The sequence below is a fragment of the Anopheles cruzii genome, chromosome 2 (genome assembly GCF_943734635.1).
Source record: "Anopheles cruzii chromosome 2, idAnoCruzAS_RS32_06, whole genome shotgun sequence".
Classification (NCBI taxonomy): Eukaryota; Metazoa; Arthropoda; class Insecta; order Diptera; family Culicidae; genus Anopheles; species Anopheles cruzii.
This window is the reverse complement of record NC_069144.1, coordinates 42,145,686-42,172,909: the sequence shown is the minus strand read 5'-3', so window position 1 is coordinate 42,172,909 and position 27,224 is coordinate 42,145,686. Positions and strand designations below refer to the sequence as shown.

The following is a 27,224-nucleotide window of genomic DNA, read 5'->3' as shown; positions in this document are numbered from 1 at the left end:
ACCTGATGGAATGCACCCGACCGTGAGACACTGCGCTGAAACAGAATGTCACCAGCACTGCAAACACTGGCCTCAGTGTGGCACAGAATTGCACAAATCTTGCCACCGTGAACAAGAGCCGGACACACACGATTCACTGTTCCGGCCGCAGAGGGTTGACGAAAATAATCACAACGCGAAACACAATGCAATATACACAGAGACCGCACCACACCACGTCCGGCGCCAACCACGTCGAAAGAAAAAATGCGATTTTCGAAACAATCACAACGGGTTTCCGAATGTGAGTGGTGAGAACTGGCCACTCATATGGTTGCTGTCAAAATCAGCCACTCACTGAGCGGTCGGCGGAACTCATCAGCTGTTGTGGCTGTGTGCGCTGCGATTGTCAACTCCCGATTTAAAATAACCGTTAAATGAAAATCCCCTTTGGATATTGGTCGCGGAATACCTCAACAGAAAATTATACGAGTCTCATGCGCTTTCGCATAGTGTAAATTGTGTCTTTTATTAAAAATATAAATCGTTTCGCTGCCTATAAATAGGATTGCGGCCGCTGCTAAGACTTCAAATCTTCGAGGGTAGTAAAAACGGCACGACCAACCCCGAGCTCATTTGTCAAAACTGTCGCCATCGATTGCCTTAAGCACTTCCAGCAGGTTCTGCTTTTTCTTCGGATCGATCTGCGTACGCCTCGAGTTGTCCAGCTTGGGCCGATTGAGGTGTGCCTTGGGCTGTGCCCCTTTACCGTTCATTTCGTCACAAAACGTGTCCAGCATGGCCTCCTTTTTGAGAATGTTCTGGTGCATTTCCTGCTTCAGTGCCTCCAACTCCTTGGCCGAGGATCTGCTTCCGCTTTCAGAAGAATCAAGGTCCGTTTCGTTCGTATCCAGAATGGCAGACGGTTTTTTCTTATGGTTGCTCCTGCGTACACTCGAGCTGTCCTTGATCGACGGATATCCGTCCATGGTAATGGGCGACCCCATCCGACGGATGTGGCTTTCGATCTCGTTTATGTGAGCCTTGTGTTCGAAAATCTCCGTCAGATTGGAAACGTTCTTCTCCGAGGACAGATCCGGCTCGTAGTCGTCTTCGTAAGATGTAGCGGTTGTAGCGCTGTACTGTTTGATGCTTCTATTTTTCAGTAGCTTCGTAGCAGTAGCCGAAGACCCCATTTCGGTATGAAGACGAAACAGCTCAGTCGCAATGGTCTTATCAAATTCGGCTTCCTGCTCCATTGCGTACTGGTTGAACTCGGTGCACATCTTTTCGTCGTAGTTGTGCTCCTCTCGCTTCTCGCACCCATTGGACCCGTCTTCCGTAGGTTGTGCTACCTTCCTCTTGGAATGCTTCTTTCGCGGTTTCGACGAGTTATGCGGAGCTGGTGGCGTATCTTCGGGCGGTGAAATGGGCTGCAAAGATCGGGGACTCGCGATTGGAGATTTAGCATCACCTTCACCGTCTTGTGATGACTTTGGTTTTGCTGTTACGTCCATGTTGATCACTGGCGATGGTTCCGAAAAGGTCTGCAAACAAAGGGCAAAGGTCTCAACGGTAAGGACCAACTGTGGATTTTCCGAGCGAGGGGCACTTACTGGAAAAACTGGCTTATGAGTGGTTCCGTTCGTATACCTTACAAGCTGTTGCTGTTGCTGCCCGGATGATGGTTTCGGTGTTTTCAGAAGAAAGCTAGTGTTCTTGAGCAGCGTCGATGGAGTACGCTTTTCATATATCTGGAACGATAAACGTAACAAGTTTACTAACAAGCCACCGAGCTACATTCTTTTGGAAGAAAATTACCTCAATAACCGAGTTCAGTCGATTGATTTCATGGTGAGTACGTTCCAGCTTCTGAGCCATTTCGCGCTGCTTTAAAACTTCCTGTTGCAGCTGGGCCTTAAAGTTTTTGGTTTCTAGTTGTAATCTTCTAGCGAGTAATTTGGCATCATTGTCCTTTTCCATTAGTCTCGTCTCCAAATAGCGCACCCTGTCCGCCAGTCTTTCACGTTCTTCTAGATGCCTGTAAGTGGGATCGATTGTTATTGACGGACCTTGGAAAAGTGCCCTAATGAACGCACTTATCCTTGTTCAGCTGCACTAGGTGCTTGTTCTGATCCGTTATCGTTAGAATATGCGCATCCTTTGCCTTCAGTTTGCTGTTCAGTTCCTTGTTTTGGTTTTGCAAGTTCCGATACTTTGTTTGCCAGGTACGAACCTCTTCGGCGTGCGAGTGCAGCAACTTCGGCAGTTCGGCGTTTGTGTTTTCATACTTTGAAAGCGCTGAATCCTGGCGCTTTTGTAAGGCTTTCAACAGACGGTTGTCTTTGGTCAGTTCCTGCGTTCAGATTAATAGTTTATGGTTTTTCCATGAAGAGAGTAGTTGACAAGACTTTAGTTTCTTACCGAAATGTGTAGATTTGCAACCTCAAGTTGGTTTTGCAATTGTTTTAGGCGCAGCATACGCGCCGACATTACCCGGTGCCGCACATCGCTGTTCGTCGCCAGAACGATGGCCGGTTGCCTAGCAGCGGCCTTGCGCCGGTGGAGCGCCGAAAACTTTGAACTGTTGTTTGAATAAAGGCTTTCCATGCTCTGCATAGAAAATCTGAAATTAATAAGCTTACGTTAGAATTTTCAAATCTCAACTAATTGTCAACTAGGGCTGTGTGAATACAACTCAAAAAAACGAACGCGAACGAAAACAAATTATAATATAGTTTTTAACTATAATGCCGTCGTATGCACAAGAGGTGACAAAAATCAAGATGTCTGCGACGCAACTGACCAACGTAATGTTTACTTTCATAAATAAACCCTTCCCTCTTGTTGCCATCCAACGTCTTACGTATTGTGCCGTTGAATAGTAAATATCCCCGCCCGAAAGCATTCCGTGCCGTGGTGTTCGTGAAACGACGATGTGCGCGCTAAGGATGTGTTTCCGTTACTAAGGAAAGTGAAGTTACTAGTAGGCTTCCTAAATGCAAGTGTGTGAAACATTCACGGTTTCTCTTGTAGGCATTTGAGGTAAATGAATTTGATGAATGAAGTATGATTTCAGCGTGATTGATTCTAGGATTTGTAACCGATTCCCTGTTTCCCTACCACTCACCACTCGGTGGACTAGCGAGTAATTAACACACCGTAGGGTAACGCTGCTTATACTGAAAAACCTTCGACGACGCACTAACGAACGTATCGTTTATCCTGCACCTTAGTGGGCAAACCAAGCACCTCATACTTTAACGCGAAACGAAATACTTACGAAGAACGTAACGCTGTAGACATATCGGATGCAATTTATGTACGCCGTCTAGTCTTGTTCGAAACCGATCAAAAAATGGTTGATATAACGCAACACTTAGGTTGAGTAAGCAAAAAAAATGCTCGAAGTAGTAACCGCAGCGTAACGCGTCCACTTCGCAAAACTCACCAGAAAGAATAAGGAAAATTGCAGCTGTTTGGGACAGCCTACTTGTTTTGGCGGATTACCATGGCAACGGTTTTCCGCCAGAATCCTGTGACACATTTCGAACATTAATTCGAATATCGAAACTGATTTGAACTATTTCTGAGGGCGATTTATTTTTTCTTTACTAATTAACAAATCATTTTTTCCCGCTCTTCAGCTTATCTTCATTCTTCGCATCCATTTTGCTGATCGCCTTGAACACTTTCTTTTTCAAGTCCTTTTGCCGTTGCAGTTTTCGGAAGTTCTCATTTAGTTGCTGTTTCTTGTACTGCTTCGTTCGCTCCTGTCCCTGACGCCGCTGCTTCACCTGCTTGGTCTTATAGTTAGTTTTGATCATCTTCATCATTTTGGCAACCTGAAACGGGACGAATTCAAGAAAGGTGTGTATTAACATTAAAATGCGAAACGTTGCGAAGTAATGGGTTTTACCTTTTGTTCGTGGGGTGAATTCACCACAGCCACTCTTTCGCTTTCAAATGATTTTTTCGCTTTGATTGGCCCCAGCTTCGGTTTGTCTTTGTACGGGAGTGCCTTCTGTAGGTTCTTCGGTATAACCAGCGGACGGAAGGCCAACTTTTCACGCACAATCGGCTTGTACGAGCTGTCCTCTTTTGCCTCGAATTGCAGGTTCTTTTCCCGCTTCAGTTGGCCCAATGTTTTCATGCCGATCCACTGGGCTTTTTGCTCTGGTGGCAAAAGCAGATTGGTTACCGGTGCGTAAAACGTCGGCACATTCACCTTGAACCACGTGCGACAAAACACAATGTCGCTCAGCATAATACGATCCTCGAACGTCGCACGGAACGATCCATCCGGCGGGCATGCCCGTTTAATCTGGCCCCGAATGCCGGAAACGGTGCGTAACTTGGCCCCTTCGAATTTGGCCACCTCCAGAGTCGAAGTAAACATTCCTTGAATGAAGGCCGTCTTCTGGTAGATCTTGCTCGGAGTACCGATCAGCTTGAGTTTCTTCATAATGTCGGCTGCCTTGTCTGTTTCGCTTACCGCTCCGGTCGCTGCCACGCGGAACCCAAGCTTGCGAACCTCACTTTGATCGTACGCCACCGACTGAATTGCCATCAGGCCCGTGTTCTGTGGCGTTACCGGCCCCCAGAAGCTCATGCTGCACGTCACGTGGTTCGGAGTGTACTTCAGATATCGATGCTTGAAATCGTCCTCCACCTTGGCGTAGATCGGTATGGTTTGAAACCTTCGCCAGCCGAGTGAAATGATCAGCGGATCACTCGTCTTCAACGTTTTCTTGTACCACCGATGTTTCTTCACTTTGCAACTAACGTATCCAACGTTTTCCTCGGACATGTTTAAACCTCCGATCAGGATCGGAAAGTTTGCGTCAAAATGCTGGACAAACTCCGACGGCACGCTACGGAAACTCATTCTCACGTACAGACCCGCCCGATGGCCCTCTATGTTGAGCCGTACGTCCTCGTCTAAATTAGCAAACTCCTTCTTGTTCAATTCCGTCTGGCGCAGAGCGTCTGCCTTCAGCTTTTCGTAGTACTGATGATCGCCGTCGATGTGATGATCGTCCTTTTCCGGATTGTCATACTCGGAGTCAAACTTCGCTTTCAGCTTCATCTTTTTCGCCATCAACTCAGCGCGAGACATGTTCTTCTCTTCGATTCTCGTTATTCTACGCTTCCCCAGGGCGGATTCTTCACCCTGTTCTTCTCCTTCTTGCTTTTCACTAGCACTCTTCAAACTTTTGGTGTTCTTCTCTTTTGTCGCTTCATGTTTTTCGCCAGTTTCGAGATCTTCGAAATCTCCGTAGACATCACTATCCCCATCGCTCATGTCGTCCAGTTTTAGCAGTTCCTCTGCATCTTCAGATGCCTTCCATTTGCCCGTTACGAAACAGTTCGCGATGAGGTTTTTGTTTTCAGCCTTCGTCCAATCGCGTACACCATCGCCGTACTCCTCAAAGAAGCAACACTCGTCTACATCCTGTACCGATTTTTTCTTCTGTAGCTCCGCCTGTTTCTGGGTTAGGTTTTTGAATATTCCTCCCAGCAGTTCATCGTCCTCCTCATCGCCGGAAGAGCCCTCCGCCTCCTGGGCTGCCTTCGCTTTCGCCCTCTGATGAGCCTTGCTGAACACTCCGTAAACAATCTTCATAAGATTCTTGGTAGTCGCCTGCCGTTCCAGATACTCATTGCGTGCTCTTGCAGCCAAGCCATCCTTCCAGGCCATCGTGGCCCCGCCAGTTGTTTCTTCTTCTTCATCCGATGATAGGTAACCAGTTCGTCTGCCTTTCGGCATATCTTCATCATCATCATCGTCATCAGAGCCACTTCCTGATTCGTCTCCGTGTTCTTCATCATCTGTTTCCTCAGGAATCCATCCCAAACGACCTCCTTTTTCGCTAGAAGCTTCGTCACCCGAATCTTCCAAACCTGAATCATCCTCGCTCTCCTGCTGTTCTTCATCATCTTCCTCCTCATCAGACTCATTGCCACGTTTACGCACGTTGTCCACAAAGTCTCCGGATTTGATCACGTCTCCATCGCTGAACAATCGGAACTCCTGGTTATCGATCGTTACATCGAAAGTTTCCTTCTTTCCGATGAACGAATCAACGATCTGCTGCTGCTCTGTGTTTTTCGGGGGTCCCTTCTTATGGCTGTGCGATCCTTGCAATTCTATATAAACCGCATCTTTATCGTAGACTATGCCACCGACGCCGGACATAGGCGCGTACAGGAGACGCTCTTTTTCGAGTAGATTGCGTTTCTTCTCAGCCGATGGCAAAGGGCACGGATCAGGAAGGGTGTTCAGCTCGTCGATATGCATATCACCGAGGCCGGCAATGTGAACCATGTTTTCCTTTTTCAACGGAACGCCACGCACGTAGCCGTACAGTACGACATCTCGGTCGCACTTGCGGTTCAGGCGTATCTGTTCCGTGTTGGTAATATCCTCCATGCGATCGGCAATTATGTAACTGTGTGCCCCGCGCCATGCCAGCGGACGGAACTTCATGACCGAAATAAATCGCCCTAGGTTGCGGATCTCGTTCTTCAGATACTCGCCGTGTATAAGTCCGGAAAGGTAGAACAACTTAGCTCCATCGTACACCTCCGTCCAGAAGCGGTGCTTCAGCAGTTTCTTTTGCATTTTAAGTGCCTTTGCTTTTTTAATCATGTCCAGGTGGTTCAAGATGCCCATAATCTTCGGCATTCCGTGCACCTGGCAGATGTTGAGAAACTCGAAAATTTCCATCTCAAACCCGAAGCTTGCGTCCACCATCAACAGCACCAGATCGGCGCTCTTGGCAATGTCGATCATACTATTGATATCGTTGTTACACTCGATCAGCGTGATTCGGCGTTTCTTCGACGTCACCACCGTGATTGGGCCGCATACGTTGTTTACGTTCGTCTTGGTAAAGTTTTTGATCAAATTCATGATCAACGTAGTTTTTCCCACCTTCGGTGGGCCCACCACGGCCACCAGCACTGGTGGGGGTTCCTCGGGCGTTTTATCAACGAGTGGAATGTGCTGCTTTTTGGTGGTGAGGTCTTCCTTGCGCCGGAAACGCTTCTCAGCCGAACGTGCTTTTGAGATAGCGTAACCTTTCGGGTTTTTTGTACGATCGGTCGGTTTGTTTTTGGCTTTCTTCTTGTCCGCTTTCACGCCTGAGAAACGATGGAAACGTGGGATGAGCAAATTCCAGCGCAAATGGTGACACTCGGAACACATTTATTACCTGAATGGCGCTTCTTGTGTGATTTCTTTTTCTCACTATGGTCTCCATCTTCAGCCATGCTTAGGTTTTGATGTGTTGTACAATTTTCTGCTAAAATTTATCACTGAAGATAGCTAATCGCGATTCACAAATAACCGCGTGTTGCCCAAGGATCAAAACACGCGAATTCCTTGTTTTGCCGGTTGACATTCGTTTGACGGCAGAAGAGCTGTGCAGGGCTGCTCACGTGGTGATGTATCATTCAAATAATTTTTATTTTTGAGATAAAATTACTTTTACAATACATTATGCAATATTACGCTATTTCATATTTTTCGTTATTCTTAGATATCTCGGAACAAGTAAAATGAATTTTATAATCCGTTTGCAAGGATTTCTATTCATGCACTGTACACAACCCTGCACATCGTTTACAATGGCGCATCCAAATGCTCTGGAAACGTCAAAGGAAATAGCATTTCGGGCGTCTCGGTGTTTGCTGCGGAATAAAAGGCAAAATTCGCTCGAAATTCGGGCTATTTCCTCGTGTTCCACGTGTTCTAAACGCTAAGCAACAATGGAGGATGGGGATTATGATAATGATGAGTAAGTAGCTTGTTCGGCCACGTTATCCCTTCGTTTAACAGAATCCTTCTCATTGCAGCGTCGGTGGGGACGATTTCGATGATGTCGAGGACGATGAAAACATTGATGAGCTGAACCAGGAAGAAGACGGAGATAACATTGAAATCATCAACCCGGGTCAGGCCGGTGGTGGCGTGCCGAAAAACAAACGCATTACGACCAAGTACATGACGAAGTACGAACGGGCGCGGGTGCTTGGCACACGGGCGCTTCAGATTGCAATGTGCGCACCGATCATGGTGGAGTTGGAAGGTGAAACGGACCCTCTACAGATTGCTATGAAAGAGTTGAAGCAACGGAAGATCCCGATCATCATCCGGCGCTACCTTCCCGATTCTTCGTACGAAGATTGGAGCATCGATGAACTGATCATTATCGATCACTAGCGTGTAACGAGTGTAATTTTATTATGAAAATAGACCTGGGAGCAAATGTTTGTAAGATTGTCTAAACGGGCGTATTTATTTGTACCAGAAACGTAGCGCTCAACTCCAGCTGAAACCACCAGCGTCAAGACTGTATAGTAGACGTTCGGTGTCGAACACGGAGTCCTTCGTGACGCGACACATACTCTCAACGACGCGCTGGTTGAGTCCACAGTCCGACAGATTCTCCTTTCCGAAGACGGGATCGGCCTGCGTGGATGCATCGTTTTCCTTGTCAAGATCGTTGATCAGTTTCTGCGAGGCTTCACACAGACCCGCCGTGCTGGGAACCGTCGCAAGCGTTATACTGTAATTATCGTTCGCTTCACACAGCAAATCCGTCAAGTACGGAAGAACGTGGGGTAGCACGACTCCGTGCAGTTCGGTACTGTGGTAATCTTGTCCATCCATTCGTATCTTTGTGGAACGGGTTTGCAGCGTACGGAGGCTGGCTCCAACAAACGAAACCGGCGCCAGCAGTGTCGGTGGAACACCGGCCAACCGCCCTACTTTTGCGGTGGTACTTTTCGCGTTGAGCAGAAAGTTAAAGAACGCCTGGCACTCCGATCCCTCGATAAGCACTAGTGACTGGTCACCGTAGTCTCCGCCACACTCGCGCATCTGCTGTTTCTTCATGTGATTATCGCTAATCTTACGTATCTCGGCCGCATCTACCCCGAGACTTTGTAGCCACTGCTCACTGTCCATATCGTCCTCGTCTTCGTCGTTATCTTCATCCGACATGCAATTCGACGTCGGCCCAGCTTGCGTCTCTTCAGAAGAGTTAGAAAAGCTACTATTCCCAACGCCCGATTCGTTTGATCGGTTCAGTTGGTCCGCTTTGTCGGTTGCAGCTGCACTCGATTTCTTCAGTGGCATACTGAACTCGATCTCCTCCTGTTTGAGGGCTGCCCGCATCCCTCGCGATGTCGGTGTTAGCAGTGCGTGTGTTTCCACCCTTCCGCCGATACCGGCCGCTCGGAAGAGTACGGTAAACGTGTTGGCGCACACGTAAAAGTATGGACACTGGCGTGCCCGCAGCAGCTGGAACAGATTGCGGAAGCTCGTCACCCACTCCTTTGCCAGGACCGAACGCACTGATTCGTCCAACGTGCTCTGCGTGTGATTGTTGCGTGAGTTGCGTGGAAAGAGCGTAAGCCAGGGGAGGTACGGATGCTGCCAGTAAAGCGTTGCTTGGTAGAAACGTGCACCGGGGGAAATGTCCAACCCGGTAGAAGACTCTTTCGCGTCAATGCACCGCACGAAGGACGTGAGACCGCTGGCTTCCTGGTTCGTTCGCAGGTTAGTTCCCGGGATAGGCGTACGGCAGATGATACGCATTTTGCTCTTCACACTCCAGTGGATAGGGCTCTGTTTACTAGTTTTGGGAACTTCCTCCACGTACTGCGGTAACGTTTGCTCGACGGGACACTGTTGCAGGAAGCGCTGCTCGAGGGGTTTCACGACTGGTGCTTCAATTTGGGGCACCTCCGGTTGCTGCGCCTTGGTCAGGAGTTCAAAGATCGTTTCTTCGCCTGCGGCCGACGCACTGACCGAATCGTCCTTCTGGCGTTTGGCGGAATTGTCCGTGTTTCTGTGACCGAAAGGAAACGATGTTAAACCACGAACGCACTCAAATCAAACACAGAAGGTACCTCGAGAAGGGATTTTTCCGTTTGGTGGATCCCTCGAACCGATTTGCGATGGGATCGTCATTCGCTTTGGCTTGCGAAGGATTTGCCGCTCTCGATGGTTTGTTTATACGATCTTGCAGCGCCTTCTGCTTCTGCTTCAGTCGCTGCATTTTTATAATGTCGTCCGGGCGCTTCCATTTCGATGGGTTCGATAGAAAACCTTCCGTGTTAGTGCTCATTGTGGAGCGGATCGTGGGAATGCAGTTTTGCGTATTGGGAAGGACAATAAGGGATTGAATTTGCGGATTCGAGCTGAAACATCTGCCGCGCTGTCAGATCGCCATATTGACAGATTATATTATTATTGTTTATTTATGTATTATTATTAATATTATTTATAGCAACTTACCCCATTTCCGAGCCGCCGAGTTTTCCCAGCAGATGGCAGGAACGAGTTGCGAAACTGGCCGCCAGGTGGCGCTTTGACTGAGGTGAAACAATAAAATTGAATTGAAAATTGTCGCATGAAACAATAAAATTAGAAAGGCCAGCAATAAACAGAAATTCGAACGATACAAAAGAATTGACAATATCAGTTTGTTAAGTTAGTTAAGTTAAGTTATGTTAGCATATTGTTATATTGTTGGTATTTTTAATAATTGATGCTAATCTACTTCAATTGTACCGACGAGTATACCAAATTTGCTGAAGGCAAGGAATAAAAGGAAACAGAGTCTGGTTGAAGGACAACTTTTGAACGATTTTCCAAATACTAAAATTGATTTTAAGAAAGCCAAATTGATCATGCCGTTCTTCTCACCATAAAGTATTTACACACCCTACAATCTTACTCCGTTGATGGATATTTGCATCCTCACAGTTTGATTCCTTACCAACCCACGCTGGCCTAATCCTTGGCGATGTCGGCAACTTACCATTGGATAAAGAAACGGGTCTTCCGTTTGCGATTCAAATAATTTTACTAACGGTGTCCAGCGGTCTGACAGGGAACAGAAAATCTACCAACCCGCGCTGCATAAGCTGTGGAAAGATAAAGCTATTAAGGGTGTTAAAACCCTAGTTTTGCATCGCCTTCCGATCCGATACAGCGCTCATGTTTTTTTTACACGCGCAGTAGCCCTTCCTGGCGCAAAGGTGTGATCCCCATTTCCCTGGAACTTCCGCTGCAGATTTACAAAAAGCGGACGAAAACCTCTGCGACTACGTCAATGTCTTCATTTGGAATTTATTCTACTCTTTAGCCAAGCACTTGCTGGCCGGCTGATTGTGACGCGGGCTGGAGTTTGATTTTTACTTCATCTCAAGATACCGCCGTCAGGTGAACCGGAAACAGCGAAGGTCCGGGCGGGGCCGAAACGCCTAGAAGGATTTAAAGCAAAAAATCCCACCCATTTGATGAGGAGCTCAGGGCGGTGATGAAGTCGTCTGGCAAGTGTTACCGGAGACACCGAGAAAAACCCTGCCGGGAAAGATCGCGATTCGTCCCCGCGGAAAAAGAAGTCGTGAGAACATTCCTTTGGCCGACCATCGTGTCGTCAAAGGGTGGGGTAGAACGCCTCCCTCATGGCCCGCACTGGCCGGATCCGTCTGAAAGGGAGACCGAAGATAGAAAATACTTAAAGTATGTTTCTAAATCGTATTGGATCTGCATAAAATTTGAATACGCTTAGGAAATGGAAGTTTTTCCTTTCGCTCCGCGACAACCGGTAAGTTTCCTCCTGGCTCCGGTACTGTTTGCACTTGTCCTTACCCCAACGACAGGGTGTCGTAGTCCCTTTAGTCCTTTCGGACAGTTTGTTGCTTTTGCCAGTGCTAGGCTCAGTGTACCGCGACAGATTGCGCTTTTTGCGTGAAGAATTTTCCGGGCTCGGCAAGGGTCACAGTGCGAAACCGTGGAACCGCGTGACGCGCTCTCCGTTTCTGTTTTTTTGCATGCATCACGGGCCGGACCGGTGCTTTCGGTCGGTTAATCGCGCAGCATTCTGGCAACGTTTTCGTGCGGTTTATGTTACCGTTGTTGTGGCTCCAACACCCTCCAACTCTGCTGTTCCCTTTCCACCTATGCCGGCGGTGGTCTATGATTATAAACGCCAACAATAAGGAAGCTCGACTACGACCGGCGTTATGATTCGTGACGTTACGTTCTCTTGCCCATTAGAACCGCGGGTCACATGGGGAGGTTTTTCCGGGGGCGGTTGCAGTTCGATGACCGATTTTCGGTGCCACACCACTCGCGAAGAAGGGTCTATTTCGGTTAAAGTCCAGTGTTCTAATGCGGTCACTGCGACACTATGGTCGTTAAGTTGTTTACCCTTTCGGGTCGGGTAATTGTGATATTTGCTGAAGTGAGTGTAAAAAATTAAACAACACCTACAATTACCAGTAAGTGATAGGATCAAATGATAAACGACTATTAAAAAGGTTATTTTCAACCTTTTTATTAATCGAAACTGCCTCAACTATCAATCTGAGAACTGACCAAGCGAGAAATTCTTTGAATATCTACCATTCGAACGCGCCACTAGTGTCATCGTCCAACCTGATTCGATAGCTTAATTCTTCCGACTTTCGGCCATCACCTGGCGCGACGAAGAAAGTCATTTACGGCCCGAAAGGACCCGCGGCCTAGAGTGCGGACTGGGCCGAAATAGAGTAATTAAATTTGCATAATTTATTTATGTTCTCGCTTTCTTTCCTCAAAACTTTCCTCAAAACTCTTGAGCAGCCACACTTCTCGTGCACTTGGTCTCTCTTTCTCTCTTTCTGTGACCCTTTCCTAAGAAACGGAAGAATGGTAAGCCCTACTACTCTATAGATGAATAATAAATAGTTTTCGATCGTAAATACAAAATAATAGTTATAAACAATCACCTCGAAGACGGTGTTGGTTGGTTGGTGCGCGCCGGAAGTGTCCCAGGTCCTTGGTTGGCCCAGGGCCAGGATTAGTCTCCCCGCGCGCCTCGCGACGGGTGGGAGACGGAAATGAGCCTGGGCTGACTTGATTTACGTTCGATGAACCAGTGATTAGCGGCCGTATTTCGTCCGGCGCGGTCCGTCGAATCCTTTCTTTTTGCTTTTCGCAACGGCCCCTTTCGGTAATGAAATGAACAATCGGGCGCGCGCTGTTTGTTGTTCTTCAATTTTACGATTATTGTGCGGTTCGGAAGGAAACGGAAAGGCTCCCACAAAAAAGGGGGTAGCCTTTCTGGGGCAAAGATTAGGCCCACTGTGTGTGCGAGAAAGTGTTGTTCGGTAAATACCGGTATTCGAAGAAAAGGCAAAAGGCGATGGCTTTCACTGTGTTACCGATTTTGTGATGAACTTTTGAAAGCTTTTTGGCAGTTTGGGATTTATAACAAAGCATGGTGCCGAATAATAGAACTTAAATCAAAGTACCAACGATGGTTGGTGAAGCAAAAGTTGTTTAATGGCCTCAAAATGTATCAAATGGACTACAGTCCATTTAATTGCCAAGTTCTATTAAATTGGACACAAAGAAAGTAACATAAAAACAACATGTCGTCTTGGTCATGGCAATAACAATAAGTTCAGTTTCTTATGTACATTTGCAATCCACTAGCCACTCCACTGGCCAGCAGCAGCAGTCACATAGTTTTTAAGATAATGGACCATTTCCAAATGAGATCCTTCGCTGTCCGGTAGGAACCACATCCATGCGATACTGCTGCTGGCCACAACACTGTGACAAACGGCATCTGTTTTGGCATCGCTGCAATTGACTGTTGGTCCTGTGGTTGGTTTTTATTTCCCCGTGATGATGGCCGGCCTAGGCCATTGGTTTGCAAAAAAAAAGCGCAAGACATGTCCGCCTCTGAGTGGTGGCGTAAGATATCGTCTTGCGCAATTGCGCTATCTTTCGAGTTTCGTAAATGTTTTTGCAGCGCTACGCTCACATACAACACTACTCGAAACGACTCCCATAAACCACGCGACCACCACGGGCTTGTTTTTGTACGTCAGGGCGCTCTCATTTATCTTCGCTACAACAGTGGCCACTGTAGTTGATTACCTTTTGCGAAGATTAAAGTGAAGATGGTCGTTTCTTTCAGGTTTCGTCTCCACGGTCCGCGGCCCGATCAGCGTGCCCGAGCGCCCCGAATCTACGGGCCCTGGGTTGGCAGCTGTTTCAGCTGAGAAAATAAATAAAAAGCCAGCGCCAGCTCGAGGACATAAGCCATGGCGAGTGCGGGCGACGAAAAAAGGATGTACCGCCCGCGTTGCAACATTTTCTTCGCTCGGCAGACAACTACCGGCGAAGAACCGCTCCGGGTTGGGCGTAGCATCGGTCCGATAGTGGGAAATAATGTGGCGGGCAATGGGAAATGGGAAAATTTATGTTCACGTTTCGCCCGTTCGCCAAAAACTAACCCGACCCGGATGGTGAGAGTGGGACAGAGACTGTCAACCCACCGGGCGAACGGGCCACTTCTTACCCGCTTCAGCAAAAATGGGGTGTGGTTCGGAATTCTGGATCGCAGGGATCCAGGATCCCATCCCGGGTTGGTCAGCAGAAGGTACCACGAGTCACTCGTACCGTTCCGTTCCGTTCCGTGCTTTTCCTTTTCCTGTGGCACTATTTTTCTGCGCGACAAAGGTCTTCGCGAGTTCGGCGAAGGATGTGCGCCGGACTCCGAACATCCTCTAGCCGTGCCGTCCTTTTCTTTTCCGCGCTTCGGGCGGGAAAAGATTCCACCGACGAGCTGGGGCAACTGCACCTGGAAAACCAGGACCCGTCCGAGTCCGAGGATCCAATCGGACCGGAACCTCTCACGAGTTTCTGGGAATTTTATTGTTTCCTAGTTTTTATTTCCACCCCATAACGAGCCCCCGTTGGATTCTTCCTGTGTGCTGGTTTTTTATTGGCGTCCCAGGATCTAACCGGACAACCGGAACTGGTCAGGCGTGACCGCCCTAACTCCGCCGACTCCACTTCATGTTTGCAGTTATTTTATTTCATTTCAGCTTCGACCGTTTTTTTTTCGCCCGTCCCGGGAATGCTCTGGGTTCCGTTTGTGTTTCGGATGAGAAGAAACATAACCAGCTCGAGGCACCGTCGGGCTTTGCTCGCTGACCAACCACCGCTCGCCATCACCCGCTGGGTCTACTTCCGGCGCCCCGCGTGGCGGAGTTCGTCTTTCACAGCCGTGGGTGGTGGTTGGTGGACGAAACAGGAAGCATAAAAATTCTTTGTTTGTTTATGAGTGGTCGCCACTATGTGTCCCGCTACGCCGCGTGTGAGGAGGTCCCGTGCCCTGGGGGCTCATGTGGGGTTAGCGAGGAACCCGTTGGGTGTATAAATTCTCATCCTCAACGATTTAGGACCTGGACAAGGTTTATCCCGTCAGTCGCAGGAAGAAAGGGACATTCTCACCCGCAGAGTGAGTGAGTGAGCGAGGATAAACGCATCCCCGGGAAAGGCAACAACTAAAAAAATAAATGCCAAACAACTTTCTTCCCTCGAATCCGGTATCCTGGCACGCGGGGTGCCGACCACGGTTCGGCGGGGTTTTAATCTTGTGGACGAGTTGTTAAATAAACTCGGGAGTAACTTTTCTTTGTCCGGTCCCCGTGACTGTGGTCCACAGGATTCACAGGGCTAAACCCCTGAGCCTAAGCCAAATGGCACAAGGATCTAGCACTTTTTTCTATTATCCTTGTTCGGCTCATCCCTGCCCAGTATTTGGATGGGAAAATAAATTTTCTCGCAGCATTGCGAACACACACACATACGCAGCACACATACGACAGCGCTCCGGATTGCGGGTTGCGGGAAAAACATAAATTTTGGCCTGCGACTTGGAAGTTTGCGAGAAGATAAATCTTTTCCCCATCTTCGGGATGGATAGTTTGTTAATAGAAGTGGTCAACGGGGCGGTTTTTCCTCCACATTTGGATGCTTTCCACTCGGCTCGGTGGAGGTATATCTGGGCGATGGCATCTGTTACAGATAGATATCATCGTCGACTGCAATTCCGGTATTGCGATCCTGTGTCCCGGTGGGTTGTGGGATAATGTTGCTGGTCACTAAAATTCTAATGCGTGTCGTAAGAGATAACGCAAGAGCTGTTATCCCTGAAGTAATTGTTGCTGCCGGTTATTTAGCTAACAGGCCAAAAATTAGTTCTGCTCGTTAGCAACAAATTTCACGTAATTTCTTGCTTACATTTTCGCTTTTAGGCGATGGCTTTAATTCACTTTAAGAACGTCTCCAAAGTTGCTCATTTTACGCCATCAAACAGGCGGACTTATTCAAATGTCTGCTCATCGATAGCCGACACTAATCGTGGCCGGAAAACTTTTGCTATCGAACCCATCGCGCCGGCGGCGGCGACGGCGGTGAAAGCTGGAAATTTATGTCCAAAAATCGACCGACGAATGGCTCATTTGAAATGCTAAAAAGCCATTTTAGCAACAGCTTAGAAAATTGCCATTCAAACGGGGGCCGTGAGGTGGTCCCACCGCTTCTCAACGAGCATTCGCGAGCAGTCCAAGTTGGTCAACATGGCCACGGTCTATCGTGCGGATTTTTCACATTTTTAAAACACTTGGACACTGACCGCCATGGGCACTGGCGAAAGAGTTACGATGGTCGGGATGGTTTCCTTCGGGAAATCGTTTCCAGAAACCGCGTTGAAACCTGGGTTGCCCAGGACTGGTTTCGGGAAAAAACGAAAATTACTGTTGAAAAGGATTGTATTCTCTTGGCAATAATTCTTTTGTGGGTTGCGTGGTCGGTGTCCTTTTTCTCGGTTCCGGTATTTCGCTATTTATGAGTTACAATTGTGTTAGGCGTAGTCTTCGTCCGTGGCGCATTTTGCCAGAATCCGTCCAAAAACGGTTACGTCTTGTTGAGCGGCGATGGTGATGGTGTAGAACTTTAAAAGTAACAAAATAAAAGGCATTACTTTGGAATATTCTTCATTTTGAACGAAAAAGAGTTTCCAATTCAAACGATGCTCTTTGTGATCGAAATAAATTGAAGACCACGTGATACGTGGTTGGATTCAAATGGCAACGGATGTGGAGTTGGTACATTTCCGTTCATTATTCACAAGCAATTCCTTTCCAAAAATTCTTCCTAATAGCTTACAGTGATAACATCAGTTTGTGCAGTTTACTGGAATGATTGATTTCACCGCAGGCCCTTGTGCGAGTCCTGCTTCCGAGCAGTAAATAATGGAAATTCATCCTGCCGGCTATGTGCGTCGATTACCGTGGCCCAATATGGAAAGAAGCCATACCGAACCGACGGGAAACGCATTTTTCCCGAAACGTTTGCAATCTTCCCGACCTCGTCGGTTAAGGTAAAATTCGGTTCGCTTTCTATCGAACGACTCAAAATTTTACGCTTAATGGAGTAAAAATAATTAGAACCGAAGGGTGGATCCCAGATTTTGGGCTAAACAGGGTTATGATGAGCACGATCCCCCCCAGCGTGTGTGAGAGGAATTTCTAATAATGTTTCTTTAGCATTTTAGCATCGATGAATTGCTAATGGCACATACACAGCGCGCGCCCGTACGGGCGTAAGTGATGAGTGATCGGTTGCAGGGACCGGTTCAATGATATCCTTCCCATTTGCCATTTGCGCCACAAAAAACCAGCTCCAGGCCCACGGGCGGTTTAGGGAGGGTGAAAGATTGATTTGAATTATATGATGTGCAAAAAGTGTGTATGTTTTTATTTGCTATCGTGCGAAACGATATGTAAAACGCGGTTGCGCTAGAATTTTGGTGATGTGGCGGCCCTGTTTCATGCACACATTTTCCCACCGAATTCGACACGTTCGATAGTTATTGTAACGCACAGGCCGTGGCCACGGCGGCAGCGGTGGGTTAAGCGGTGCGTGAGATAACGGATGTCAGTGAAACATGAACGGGAATTGATGGTGCAAATTTGCGTACATTTCCGCCGATGGTAACGATGATCATCATCGCTGGTTACGGCTGATCCATCAATTGGGTCGGTGAGAAAAGGATTGAAATTATTTCAGCCGCCGTCACGCATCGCAGGATTCGGAAGGACCGAAATTCGAGCGTTGTTTGTGTTTGTAAACAGGCGTGGAAAATGTGCCTCTAATGTTTTGTGCCAGGGTTCGGTGGAACTGGCCATCAATTGTAATGCAATGTGTTATCTATCATAATTTGTAAAAGAGAGGGCAATGCATGAAATTTGCTGTGGAAAACGGTACTCTAAAATCAATGCATCACAATTTATATTTTAAGAATCGATCAATTGGTAACTAAATGACACCATAATCGAAATAAACTCAACTCAAGAAATAGGCTGACACCTTTGAGAGAAAAATTCAGTTTACCTTAGGCAACACAAAATAAACTGAAACCGAAACTGATCCTGAAACGGTACAACACATCTATTTTGCAATGAAATTTTATCCCTGTTTTTTTACCACAATCCAGAAGATAACAAAAAGCGATTTCTGATTGATTTGTATGTGCTTAATAACTCCATGAAACCTTCATCAAGGATTCGTAACTTCTTTTATTGAAAAAAGCTAGAGTATCTGAGTGAAACAGAGCCAAACACAAAATTCGGCTTCCTACACAATGACCAATCTTCTGGCCGCGGCCTTCTGGTGATCCTTCAAGAGCCCTCCGTAGGGATCAGTTTCAAGCCTCATTGCTTCAGATCAGTGCCGGACGTCCATTTTATGTGCAAACGACAGTTAACACGACAGAAGTTTAATGAAGCTTGAAGCCTCCCGACGGGACGGATCTGACACGGATCGACGACGGGATTCAACTTTTACCAAGGCCCCCCGAAGGGTGGGGGCTTCCCACGGAGCACCCACTTTATCCTCAGTCAGGTCGAGAAAAATCCCACGAACATGACGGATTGTATATGATGTCAATAAAATAAGATGACACATCTCAACACCCGGTCGGCTTCGGCGCACGACGGCGCCGGACGATGGATGAGCGATAGGAAAAAGACCTCTTTTTGTGTCACTTTTTTGTCGAACTTCTTCAAGAAGTTCCACCAAGACCACCAGGGTCAGACACCATCGGGAAACTCGGTTTTTTGTGTGACGCACAGTCCCCACAGTCGGTTGTTTTACTCTCCGTTTCCGTTCACGTTAATCCCCGGGCGCGATGTATGCTCTCTCGACAGGGTTCCGGCCGAGGCCCTCGCATTTGATCTCCCAGGGATCGTCAGATGCTCGCAGGAGCAAGTCAAAGCCATTGACACATCGTTGAATCGACCGCCCATCTCGGGCGTGACTGCAAAGTTTCATCCGCCGGCGGTCGTCGGTGATGATGGCGCATAAAAAAACAGCGGCAAACATAACACCCCTAGCGACGCACGGAACCCACCGACCGGGCGTCGCCGACTTTGGGAAAATTGTATTTTTATGACAGTAATGGCGTGGTCGTGGTGGTCAATGGAAAATAAATCAAAACCCTCATCGTCATCGTCATCGGCCGTCTTGGTTGTTTTTTGCTTCTCCGCCGACCGACCGGGCCGTGGGGCGTCGTTTGCTTTAGATCCTGCGGATTAGATGAAGTTGCTGGTTGATACAGTGTGGTTTCTTCGAGGTGGTGCTTGAACGTTGGCTGCCGACGTCCGCCCGGTGGGAGATAAATCGTTTGTGGCGTAAATTGATGTTACCCTCCCACGTGCTACCGACACCCAAGAAAACGGAAGCATCGCCAACGTCGCCGAGCCAAGATCGGGGCGCCCGGGCCAGACACCAAGTATCGGAAAACAACACACCAGCGTGGCGACAAACGGAAGGACTATTTTATCGGTTCCATCACCGGCAGACACCGGAGCTGACGGACCGACCGACAAGGACACCGGTGCGGTGGTAAAACAGTGAACCCCACGCACCCTTCGAACGGAGAGCCACCGAAGAGGAACGGGCGTTTGTTAGTGTCACTGTCTATTTTTCTTGCGTTTTCTGCTCACTGGACGACAAAATGATCCGTTGAGTGACGGGGCGAGGCTCGTTCGCGGTACAGAACGATGATTTTTGGTTTTGATGTTTATCCGCACCGACTCTTTGTTCGCTGCGCCGCCAGACAACGAAGATGATGATGATAAGAAAATATTATCTTTTTATCTGGCAAGCAATCTCCCGGTGATGCACTGGGCAGGACGTCTGGAAAATGTTTTTGCGGTTGGCTTTGAAATGCGAAAGAAGAATAACCGTGTGTCGTCGTGTGGCAGGTTAAACTTCTCCAAAGCTAGTCCCCTTTTCATTTGGAAAGCAAGGTGGTCCCTGTTGTAATAAAAGAGGTTTTTTCTGTTTCCGTGTGTTCCGATCTTGGAGATGCCGGGTATCGATCCCGGTACCTCTCACATGCTAAGCGAGCGCTCTACCATCTGAGCTACATCCCCAGGTTAAATGGCCTACAACGTTCAGACCCCAAATCCTCGCTTGGGGTTGCCCCCTCTAACCGCATCGAGGTGAAAGTATCTCAATTTGTCCACTGAAATGTCGCACGGAGCGTGACTGCGTGATGGAGTAAACGTGATTCCTATTTATAACCACAGAAGCTGGTTTAGTTAAACGACGTGAGTGGGGTTCACCCTGTTGTCTAAGAAGGATTTCAAACAATGTACTCCGAGGTGCATTTTTTTGATATTTATTTTAGCATACAGAACTACTACAAAGTTTGCGAACAGTTAAATGTATAGACATCACGAAATCGATTCGGTCACTACCGATGGTTACACTTGAGACTAAATTTTCTTGAAGGACTCAACTCGATGACGTGACGTTGTCGCTGGGTTTTGACGGACTTCCTTCACCGAAGAGTGGTTCGGCGTCCAGTTTCCAGTGCTCGAACACGTACGGCAACCGATTACTCGGTTCTGTGCTCCAGTGGTGAATGCGGCACCGCACTCGTGCCTTCTCCAGATTGTTGATGGTGATGGTCACGTAGAATTCCTTGTTTTGCTTCAACAGATCCGGTCCTGTGATTGGCGTGGCCGGCAGCTCGATTGCTTCCGTCGGTACGTAGTAACCCGCCTTGCGGAGTGACATCCTTATGTGCCACGGTTCGATCACCCACGGTTGATCCTTGTTCAAAACCACCGCCAGTATGAGGCTTTCGAGTTTACTCACCGTCTGTAAGACATTCGGCGCTATGAGCATACACAATGCAAAACGACATTAGAACCATACGAAAACACTCACCACAGCGGCCTGGGCAGAACTGTGCACCGCCGATTCCTTTTCACGCACATCCTGGGCGTACTTGGCCACACTTTCTGGAGTCTTGTAAACGGCTAACCCGGGAAGCAGTAACCTATTGTAGGCAATGTTGGGCTTGAGCGAGACGACTTCGCCCTTGGCTCCGATGTTTTCGACAAACGTGGTGAGTACCACCTCCACGTTAGGCTTTTTAACCACCGACCGATCCTCCACCAGGTCATACACAAAGTGGCGGCCCCTCAGTTTACCGGGTTTTTGGTTCTTCTTGTACAGATTAGGCGGAAACCGGCGTTTCAGGATGAACGTGTTCTGTCAATTCAGAGGAGCAACAAAAAAACAGTAAACACCGCGTGTTACCGCACTGCGCGACCACAAAGGAGCACTTGGAAGCCATTATTTGTCTTACCCTGGACGATTGCTGAATAACGGAACGTGCCGAACATAACGCTGTGCCGGACGAAATCATCCGCAGTACGTTGGACAACATTTCACCGGTAAAAATATTCCAATCCACGGATCCGATTCTGCCGTCGAGACGATCAGCCTTTCGGATGTCAACAAAGAGCTGTCAAAATCGTACTGTCAATGTTGTTTCTAAAGACTGTGATACAGAAAGACCAAGCGATGACGATCTATGCCGAACCAAATTCGTTTAACGTTTATGCGAAAAGAAGCACAACTTCACTCGGTTTATTACACATGCGCATTCTAAGGTGTAGCTTTATGTTTTTTTTTCGTAGAGTTAATACTGAAAGCCATCGCTTTGCAGTTGTGTTCATGATGTCGAATGCAGTTGCTTATTTTTAAATGATTCACCATCGCCAGGTCTTTTACCGTAAAGGTGCGAAGGTATACTGTCTTTGATGTTGGTTGTCAACAGTAAGGAAATATTAGCAAAACATTACTCCAACGTGTAATTCTCTTAACACAATTTTTATTCAAAACTTTCTCTATTGATAGTAAATTGGGGTAGCCTGTGTTCAGTTGCCTAACGCAAGAACCTGGGGAGTTCGAATTCGATGGAGGAAGTGCTCAGAAACGGCTGCATCAAGGTGTATTGATTCGGAGCCGGTTCCAAAGATATTCAATAAAATTTGCTAGGCGTGATTTGAAATGTTCATCTACAATTTGTACATCTACGACAAGCTTGGCACACTGCTCTACTACCGCGAGTGGAACCGCTCAAAGCAGTCCGGGATTTCGATGGATGAGGTATGCGAGGGCGACTAACTCAACGCATCCGGCAAATACTCAATGTAGTAATGTTTTGTTTAATTAACCGGCCAGGAAGCAAAACTGGTGTACGGAATGCTGTTCTCGATCAAGTCGTTCGTAAGCAGAGCATCACCATGGGATCCCAAAGAAGGCTTTCAGTGGTACAAAACAAACAAATACACGCTTCACTATTTGGAGATTCCGTCGGGTGTTAGGTTTCTGTTAAACACGGACAACAGCTCCACCGGAGTGCGCGAGTTCCTACAGACAATCTATGCCAAGGTAAATTATGGGCGAACGATGCACTTATAGGAAATTCACCAATGTTTAATTATATTTCACAGCTCTGGGTTGAGTATGTCGTTCGAAATCCATTGTGGAAGATTGGCACGCCCGTTACATCTGGCCTGTTCGAGACGAAGTTGAACGAACTCTACGCCTCATATTTGACCTAAACTGCAGAAGTAGTTCTCGTAAAAATAAATCAGATAAGCCTTAAAAAACCAGAAATAAATACGCCCAGTATTCCTTAGCAATGTCCATGATAAAGTGAATTCAATAAAAGTCCGTAATTAAAAATAAATTTGACCATATTTTTATTTCAATAAGTGAAAAGAATTACTAGAAAAGAAAGTGTAAAAATTTTCCGAACACAGCAGGCGCGGGGAAATGCAGCTGAATACCGCAGTGCTAATGTGAGCTAACAAATGTGGAACAAATTTCGAATACCTTCGCCGGAACTGTTGCCCCCGATGTTATCGGGCTTGTTTTCGGTCTCTTAAACACTTCCGGCACTTCCTTGCAATAAATAAGCGCCAAAGGATATGTTTGCAACTCCGCAACCAAGTGCAAGTTTCCGACGGAAGGTGACTTGGTGACCTTTGCCATACCGTTCCCGGTGAGTAAGATTGTTTCGTTCAGCTCTTTCATTAATCCTGCCTGCCGGAAAGGCTTCCGATGAGTTCCCTTTCAGGTTGGGGGCCTGGACAGCAAGATGGACGTGGGATTTGCAAATGAGCATCAGGGAATAATTAAAATTAAAACAGGAACTAGATAGGGAACGGAAAAAAGCAAAAGATAATGTAGAAACCGAACCCGGCAGGCACGAGAAGTTTCAGTTCGAGCCAGACCCATAGGACTCAGCCAAAGGGAGGAGTGCTAATGGGAGCTGACATGATGCTAAAGTCATTAGCAGACTTCACAGGTTTACTTAGTGGCCTCCCCGGGGGCGGGTTGGTGGTTTGGAACGGAACCATGCACAGGAAGTGGTTCCCTGTTCGGTATCAGAAAACGTATGTAGGAAATAAATTTTCGTAGCAATTTATGCACCAGGCGCCGGTTCTGCAGTGTGCCCGGCTGGGTAAAGCAGCACCGCCCGGAAGCAAAAGACATGTGCACCAGGGAGCAAATTACTTACTACAGGCAGCAGAAGTCCTTTGAAATGGTCTTCAACTAGGATATGGAGATTTTCACTTCATTTTTTTCGCGAATTAGCCATACCACAATGACGTTTAAAACCATTGGCCACAAACGATCCATGAAAAGTTTAACTAATTTGTCTATTTTAATTACTAATTCCTATTGTTTTCAAACAAACAACGTTGTTTACTTAATTCTTCTAGTTTCAGGAACAGCAACAACCTTACCAGGACTAAAGTTGGGTGCTTAAAAACATGACACTTGCACCGGGCGTTCGAGAAGGTGAAACGTGGCGAAAAGGTGTCCGCACATTGCAGTGTGTGCTGGGCAGGAAAACAGGCAAATAGAGCATTCGGAAGCGTTTAAGCGCAACACCGGCTCAACTTGGACAAAACATACACAGGAATAAATTAATTTTTTCCCGCTTTCATCCTTACCGACAACCGCAAACCGGCAAACAACATGGGGAAAAACACGGAGCAGGGAGCCAACGCGCGGCCGACACTTGCCGGTGCAGAAAAACCAACAATACCTCTGGGAATGGGGGCCCCCAAGACTGCCAGCGCCGGCCAGGTTTGTGGCAATCACTAGGATAAGACCGGCCTATCGTGGGCTATGAACTAGAACGGAGGGAAAATGTTATGCAATGGGAAGATCGAGAGCGGACCGTGAGGTCAAATGGGCTTATGTTAATGAAATGAAGAAGAACTGTGTCTCATTAGAAGCTGATAAACGAGATGAGCCCCTTTGGCAGGTGGGTGCTTTCGCACGTGCAAGTGTGGTTAGAAAGGACATTTAGCGGGAAGGTTCATGTTCCGTCCACGATCGGAGGGAGGCTTTTTAATCCTCTAACTCAGATTGCAGGTTTACTCTAGCACAAGGCTCCAGCTTCATTACAATTTCTGCTGGACCAAGCGTTGGCGCAACATCTGTCACTCGTTTTGATGTAATATTTGAGCTTTGTGTTGAGCCTCGCGTGGTGCGCGAATGCATTGGCATTTGCTGGGCAAAGAAAGCACACTTTGAAAGGCGCCGCGTGAAGCGCCAGGAACGGCGGCAAATGGAAAACCTTCGCAAACAGTGGCCCCGGCGGCGGCTAATTTTCTTTTGCCACCGGTTAGCCCTCCTTTAGCCGTGGGCTACCGTTACTTTCTTTACTTTGCGCGGCACTCGTTCCTGGCTCGTTTGATCTTCCTTCGCGTGACACGGTGCGACGCGTTTTGCGCATCTACATACACTTACAAGCGGCCCGGTCGGGAACGTGTCATCTTCTGGAGTTCAATAATATGTAAATCATAAAAGTAAGAGAGTTCCTATGGGGGGACTGGGGAGAAAAAAACATGAAGCATGTATTTACCATGTGCAATGTGTGTGGCGGACCAAACAATGATTTAGATTGCAAATTTTTTCATCTCATGCTACCGCCCGGTTCGGGGGTCGGATCCGGGAGCGGATCGGCCGTGGAAAGGTGGGAAAAATGTCGATCAAGCGTGGCGCACAGAACGCCACAAGCCACGCTATCAGGCGCCGGGCATGAATGTATGTCGCCGGTAACATATATTCAAAGTGCGCACACCTCAAACGGTACCGCACTCATCAGAACTTTCATTATGCTGTGTTCAGGCGGAATAATGATGTATTGAAATTGGTTGTGCAGAATTGGCCGCCCGCCACGGCGTAGCGCAAAGCTGAGTAAATAAACTTTCAAATGCAGACATTTCGCACATGTCGCTCGGCGGCGGCTGCGGCGGAAAAGGTCTTACATCATCCGCCCTTACAGGTGGAAAACTTGGCATGCTTTTTTTATACTACGGTAACGTTGACCTGCCGGTGAAGAATCTTCAAGGAGTCGATCGAAGCCGCGGATCGCCCGGTCCTTAAGTCAGTTCCCGGAACGCATTTCGTGCCGGCAGCAGGTTCATCTGCATTTATATTTAAAAAATGAATCGAAAACCAACAGAGCTGCGAGCCTGCGGTGCCGAGGAGAGAGCTGATAGAATCGCGGCCACACCGTTCGATCAGGAACAGCTCGTTATTTATCGAAAAAATAAGAAATCGGGGAAGGAAAAAAAACGCCATCAGTCGGCGCCCCAAGAAAGGGCCCTGATGCCCACACGCGCACACACACACACACTCGCTCGGGTTCCGGTATCGCTAGCAATTTGAAATCGTTCGTTATCTTCGTCCTTCGCCCAATCGCCAACCGGAGCTGGCCCGATCAGCGGCTGTTCCGCCGCCGTCAGAATCCAATTTATCTATCGGTTTTCATTTTCTAGGATAATAAAACACAAGGCCCGGCCCAGGCGACTCCTGTAGTTTCCGCCGGTGGCCGTAGGTAGGCCGCGCTGACGGGGGAAAGTCAAGGAAGCCATACATACTTATACACCGGCGACCGGTTCTTTGCGGTGGCCACGTTTGGAAGCGCCAAATGGATACCGCAATCCATCTATTAAGGGAGATTGATTGGATTCTGTGGAGCATACACGTCTCATGAATTTATTTCATTAATATCTACGCGATAGCGGATCGGCACGAAATGGTGCCACAGGCTAAGGAAACAGGACGCAAAGTGTGAAAAGTTCTTATGAATTTTTACTCCAAAGAGCTTCAAAAACAATGAAAAAGAAGCTGTAATGCTTCCGATACGAGCATTAATTGTGGTTCCATTTCAACAAACAAGGTAGACAACTAAAACCAAACAAACTTTCTCGAACGAACCGTTTACAAACATAGCTAAAACTTTCCGCGCGTGTGTACGAACGTTTGATGTTGGGGTTGGGACTTTTCCGACCGAATTAGTGTCCACGCCCATCGACTCCGGCTGGGGAAACTCAACGCCAAACGGTCGTCGGTCCGGATCCGATCGATCCGGATGACGATCCGCCTGGCTGTTTCCAACGTGCAAGTGCAAAACGTTAATGAGGACGTGAATCGTGAAGTAGAAAAGTGGAGAGAAAAAAAACACGGACGCGGCCACAAATCAAAGTTAATGGTTCCCATTTCATACGGGCACCGGGTATCAGCCGGTCGATGGCACCATTTTGTGCTCCATCTGGCCCGCCTCGCCCGGCCGGATGGAGTGATGAAATCAAGATGGAGAAATCATAATGGTTTCGACCACTCGAGCCCTGCCACCTAATGAGACACTCGAGCGCGGAAGTATGCACTCCGTCCGGCACCATGCCGGCTACGAGAGGGCGCCGGCGATGATGTTGGTGACGAATAATTGCTGCACAGCGGCCACCCTCGCTCGCCGTGTGCAGCCATCCGAGGACCGATGGCGCCCCGAAAAGGGGACAAAATAATGAGCTGCCCTGTCAACCACGCCGCCCACGGCCCCGGGATTGGATCGTGAAGAGTGCGTACTTAACTCAAGCATCGGACCGAAGCGAGCCAGCGCGCTGGATAATGAGTGAAATTGAACGGCCTTAGACCGACCGCGACGGGGGGCCTTGGTGCGATTTGACAAGCACTAGAAAGGACCGCC

General features: G+C 47.9%; 6 protein-coding genes and 1 non-coding gene across 7 annotated transcripts; 2 read left to right on the top strand and 5 right to left on the bottom strand.

Moving 5' to 3' along the window:
• Positions 1 to 611: 611 nt before the first annotated feature.
• Positions 612 to 3,285, bottom strand: LOC128268327 (uncharacterized). The gene is made up of 6 exons (XM_053005385.1): positions 3,263 to 3,285; positions 2,404 to 2,605; positions 2,079 to 2,335; positions 1,801 to 2,020; positions 1,596 to 1,733; positions 612 to 1,526 (listed from the first exon to the last, which is right to left on the bottom strand). The coding sequence occupies exons 1-6, from the start codon at positions 3,283 to 3,285 to the stop codon at positions 612 to 614; spliced, it is 1,755 nt and encodes a 584-aa protein (XP_052861345.1).
• A 320-nt stretch (positions 3,286 to 3,605) lies between these two features.
• On the bottom strand, positions 3,606 to 7,254 carry LOC128267642 (ribosome biogenesis protein BMS1 homolog). Its single transcript, XM_053004528.1, has 3 exons — positions 7,197 to 7,254; positions 3,899 to 7,125; positions 3,606 to 3,824 (listed from the first exon to the last, which is right to left on the bottom strand). The coding sequence occupies exons 1-3, from the start codon at positions 7,252 to 7,254 to the stop codon at positions 3,606 to 3,608; spliced, it is 3,504 nt and encodes a 1,167-aa protein (XP_052860488.1).
• A 387-nt stretch (positions 7,255 to 7,641) lies between these two features.
• Positions 7,642 to 8,266, top strand: LOC128277940 (DNA-directed RNA polymerases I, II, and III subunit RPABC2). The gene is made up of 2 exons (XM_053016548.1): positions 7,642 to 7,781; positions 7,840 to 8,266. Exons 1-2 carry the CDS (start codon positions 7,753 to 7,755, stop codon positions 8,204 to 8,206), a joined length of 396 nt encoding a protein of 131 aa, XP_052872508.1. The 5' UTR covers positions 7,642 to 7,752; the 3' UTR covers positions 8,207 to 8,266.
• On the bottom strand, positions 8,264 to 10,118 carry LOC128277939 (protein downstream neighbor of son homolog). Its single transcript, XM_053016547.1, has 2 exons — positions 9,901 to 10,118; positions 8,264 to 9,839 (listed from the first exon to the last, which is right to left on the bottom strand). The coding sequence occupies exons 1-2, from the start codon at positions 10,116 to 10,118 to the stop codon at positions 8,306 to 8,308; spliced, it is 1,752 nt and encodes a 583-aa protein (XP_052872507.1). The 3' UTR covers positions 8,264 to 8,305.
• Positions 10,119 to 20,210: 10,092 nt separating this feature from the next.
• On the bottom strand, positions 20,211 to 20,283 carry Trnaa-agc (transfer RNA alanine (anticodon AGC)). Its single transcript has one exon. It is a non-coding gene; the product is annotated as a tRNA-Ala (tRNA).
• Positions 20,284 to 20,527: 244 nt separating this feature from the next.
• LOC128267358 (39S ribosomal protein L9, mitochondrial) lies at positions 20,528 to 21,645 on the bottom strand. The gene is made up of 3 exons (XM_053004176.1): positions 21,510 to 21,645; positions 21,086 to 21,412; positions 20,528 to 21,016 (listed from the first exon to the last, which is right to left on the bottom strand). Exons 1-3 carry the CDS (start codon positions 21,588 to 21,590, stop codon positions 20,648 to 20,650), a joined length of 777 nt encoding a protein of 258 aa, XP_052860136.1. The 5' UTR covers positions 21,591 to 21,645; the 3' UTR covers positions 20,528 to 20,647.
• Positions 21,646 to 21,993: 348 nt separating this feature from the next.
• Positions 21,994 to 22,877, top strand: LOC128267816 (trafficking protein particle complex subunit 1-like). The gene is made up of 3 exons (XM_053004752.1): positions 21,994 to 22,315; positions 22,391 to 22,600; positions 22,663 to 22,877. The coding sequence occupies exons 1-3, from the start codon at positions 22,217 to 22,219 to the stop codon at positions 22,771 to 22,773; spliced, it is 420 nt and encodes a 139-aa protein (XP_052860712.1). The 5' UTR covers positions 21,994 to 22,216; the 3' UTR covers positions 22,774 to 22,877.
• The last annotated feature ends 4,347 nt before the right edge of the window (positions 22,878 to 27,224 follow it).

What these genes read in the sequence shown, in the direction of transcription:
- LOC128268327 (XM_053005385.1), bottom strand. Translation starts at nt 3,285, where the DNA reads ATGTCTACAGCGTTACGTTCTTC. An exon ending in TCTACAGCGTTACGTTCTTC is followed by an intron (nt 2,606 to 3,262) that starts GTAAGTATTTCG and finishes TATTAATTTCAG; the next exon opens with ATTTTCTATGCAGAGCATGG. An exon ending in TTGCAAATCTACACATTTCG is followed by an intron (nt 2,336 to 2,403) that starts GTAAGAAACTAA and finishes ATCTGAACGCAG; the next exon opens with GAACTGACCAAAGACAACCG.
- LOC128267642 (XM_053004528.1), bottom strand. Translation starts at nt 7,254, where the DNA reads ATGGCTGAAGATGGAGACCATAGTGAGAAAAAGAAATCACACAAGAAG. An exon ending in ACACAAGAAGCGCCATTCAG is followed by an intron (nt 7,126 to 7,196) that starts GTAATAAATGTG and finishes ATCGTTTCTCAG; the next exon opens with GCGTGAAAGCGGACAAGAAG. An exon ending in ATTCACCCCACGAACAAAAG is followed by an intron (nt 3,825 to 3,898) that starts GTAAAACCCATT and finishes GTCCCGTTTCAG; the next exon opens with GTTGCCAAAATGATGAAGAT.
- LOC128277940 (XM_053016548.1), top strand. Translation starts at nt 7,753, where the DNA reads ATGGAGGATGGGGATTATGATAATGATGA. An exon ending in GGGGATTATGATAATGATGA is followed by an intron (nt 7,782 to 7,839) that starts GTAAGTAGCTTG and finishes TTCTCATTGCAG; the next exon opens with CGTCGGTGGGGACGATTTCG.
- LOC128277939 (XM_053016547.1), bottom strand. Translation starts at nt 10,118, where the DNA reads ATGAGCACTAACACGGAAGGTTTTCTATCGAACCCATCGAAATGGAAG. An exon ending in CGGAAAAATCCCTTCTCGAG is followed by an intron (nt 9,840 to 9,900) that starts GTACCTTCTGTG and finishes TTTCGGTCACAG; the next exon opens with AAACACGGACAATTCCGCCA.
- LOC128267358 (XM_053004176.1), bottom strand. Translation starts at nt 21,590, where the DNA reads ATGTTGTCCAACGTACTGCGGATGATTTCGTCCGGCACAGCGTTATGT. An exon ending in TTATTCAGCAATCGTCCAGG is followed by an intron (nt 21,413 to 21,509) that starts GTAAGACAAATA and finishes CTGAATTGACAG; the next exon opens with AACACGTTCATCCTGAAACG. An exon ending in GTTCTGCCCAGGCCGCTGTG is followed by an intron (nt 21,017 to 21,085) that starts GTGAGTGTTTTC and finishes AATGTCTTACAG; the next exon opens with ACGGTGAGTAAACTCGAAAG.
- LOC128267816 (XM_053004752.1), top strand. Translation starts at nt 22,217, where the DNA reads ATGTTCATCTACAATTTGTACATCTACGACAAGCTTGGCACACTGCTC. An exon ending in CCGGGATTTCGATGGATGAG is followed by an intron (nt 22,316 to 22,390) that starts GTATGCGAGGGC and finishes TTAACCGGCCAG; the next exon opens with GAAGCAAAACTGGTGTACGG. An exon ending in TACAGACAATCTATGCCAAG is followed by an intron (nt 22,601 to 22,662) that starts GTAAATTATGGG and finishes TATATTTCACAG; the next exon opens with CTCTGGGTTGAGTATGTCGT.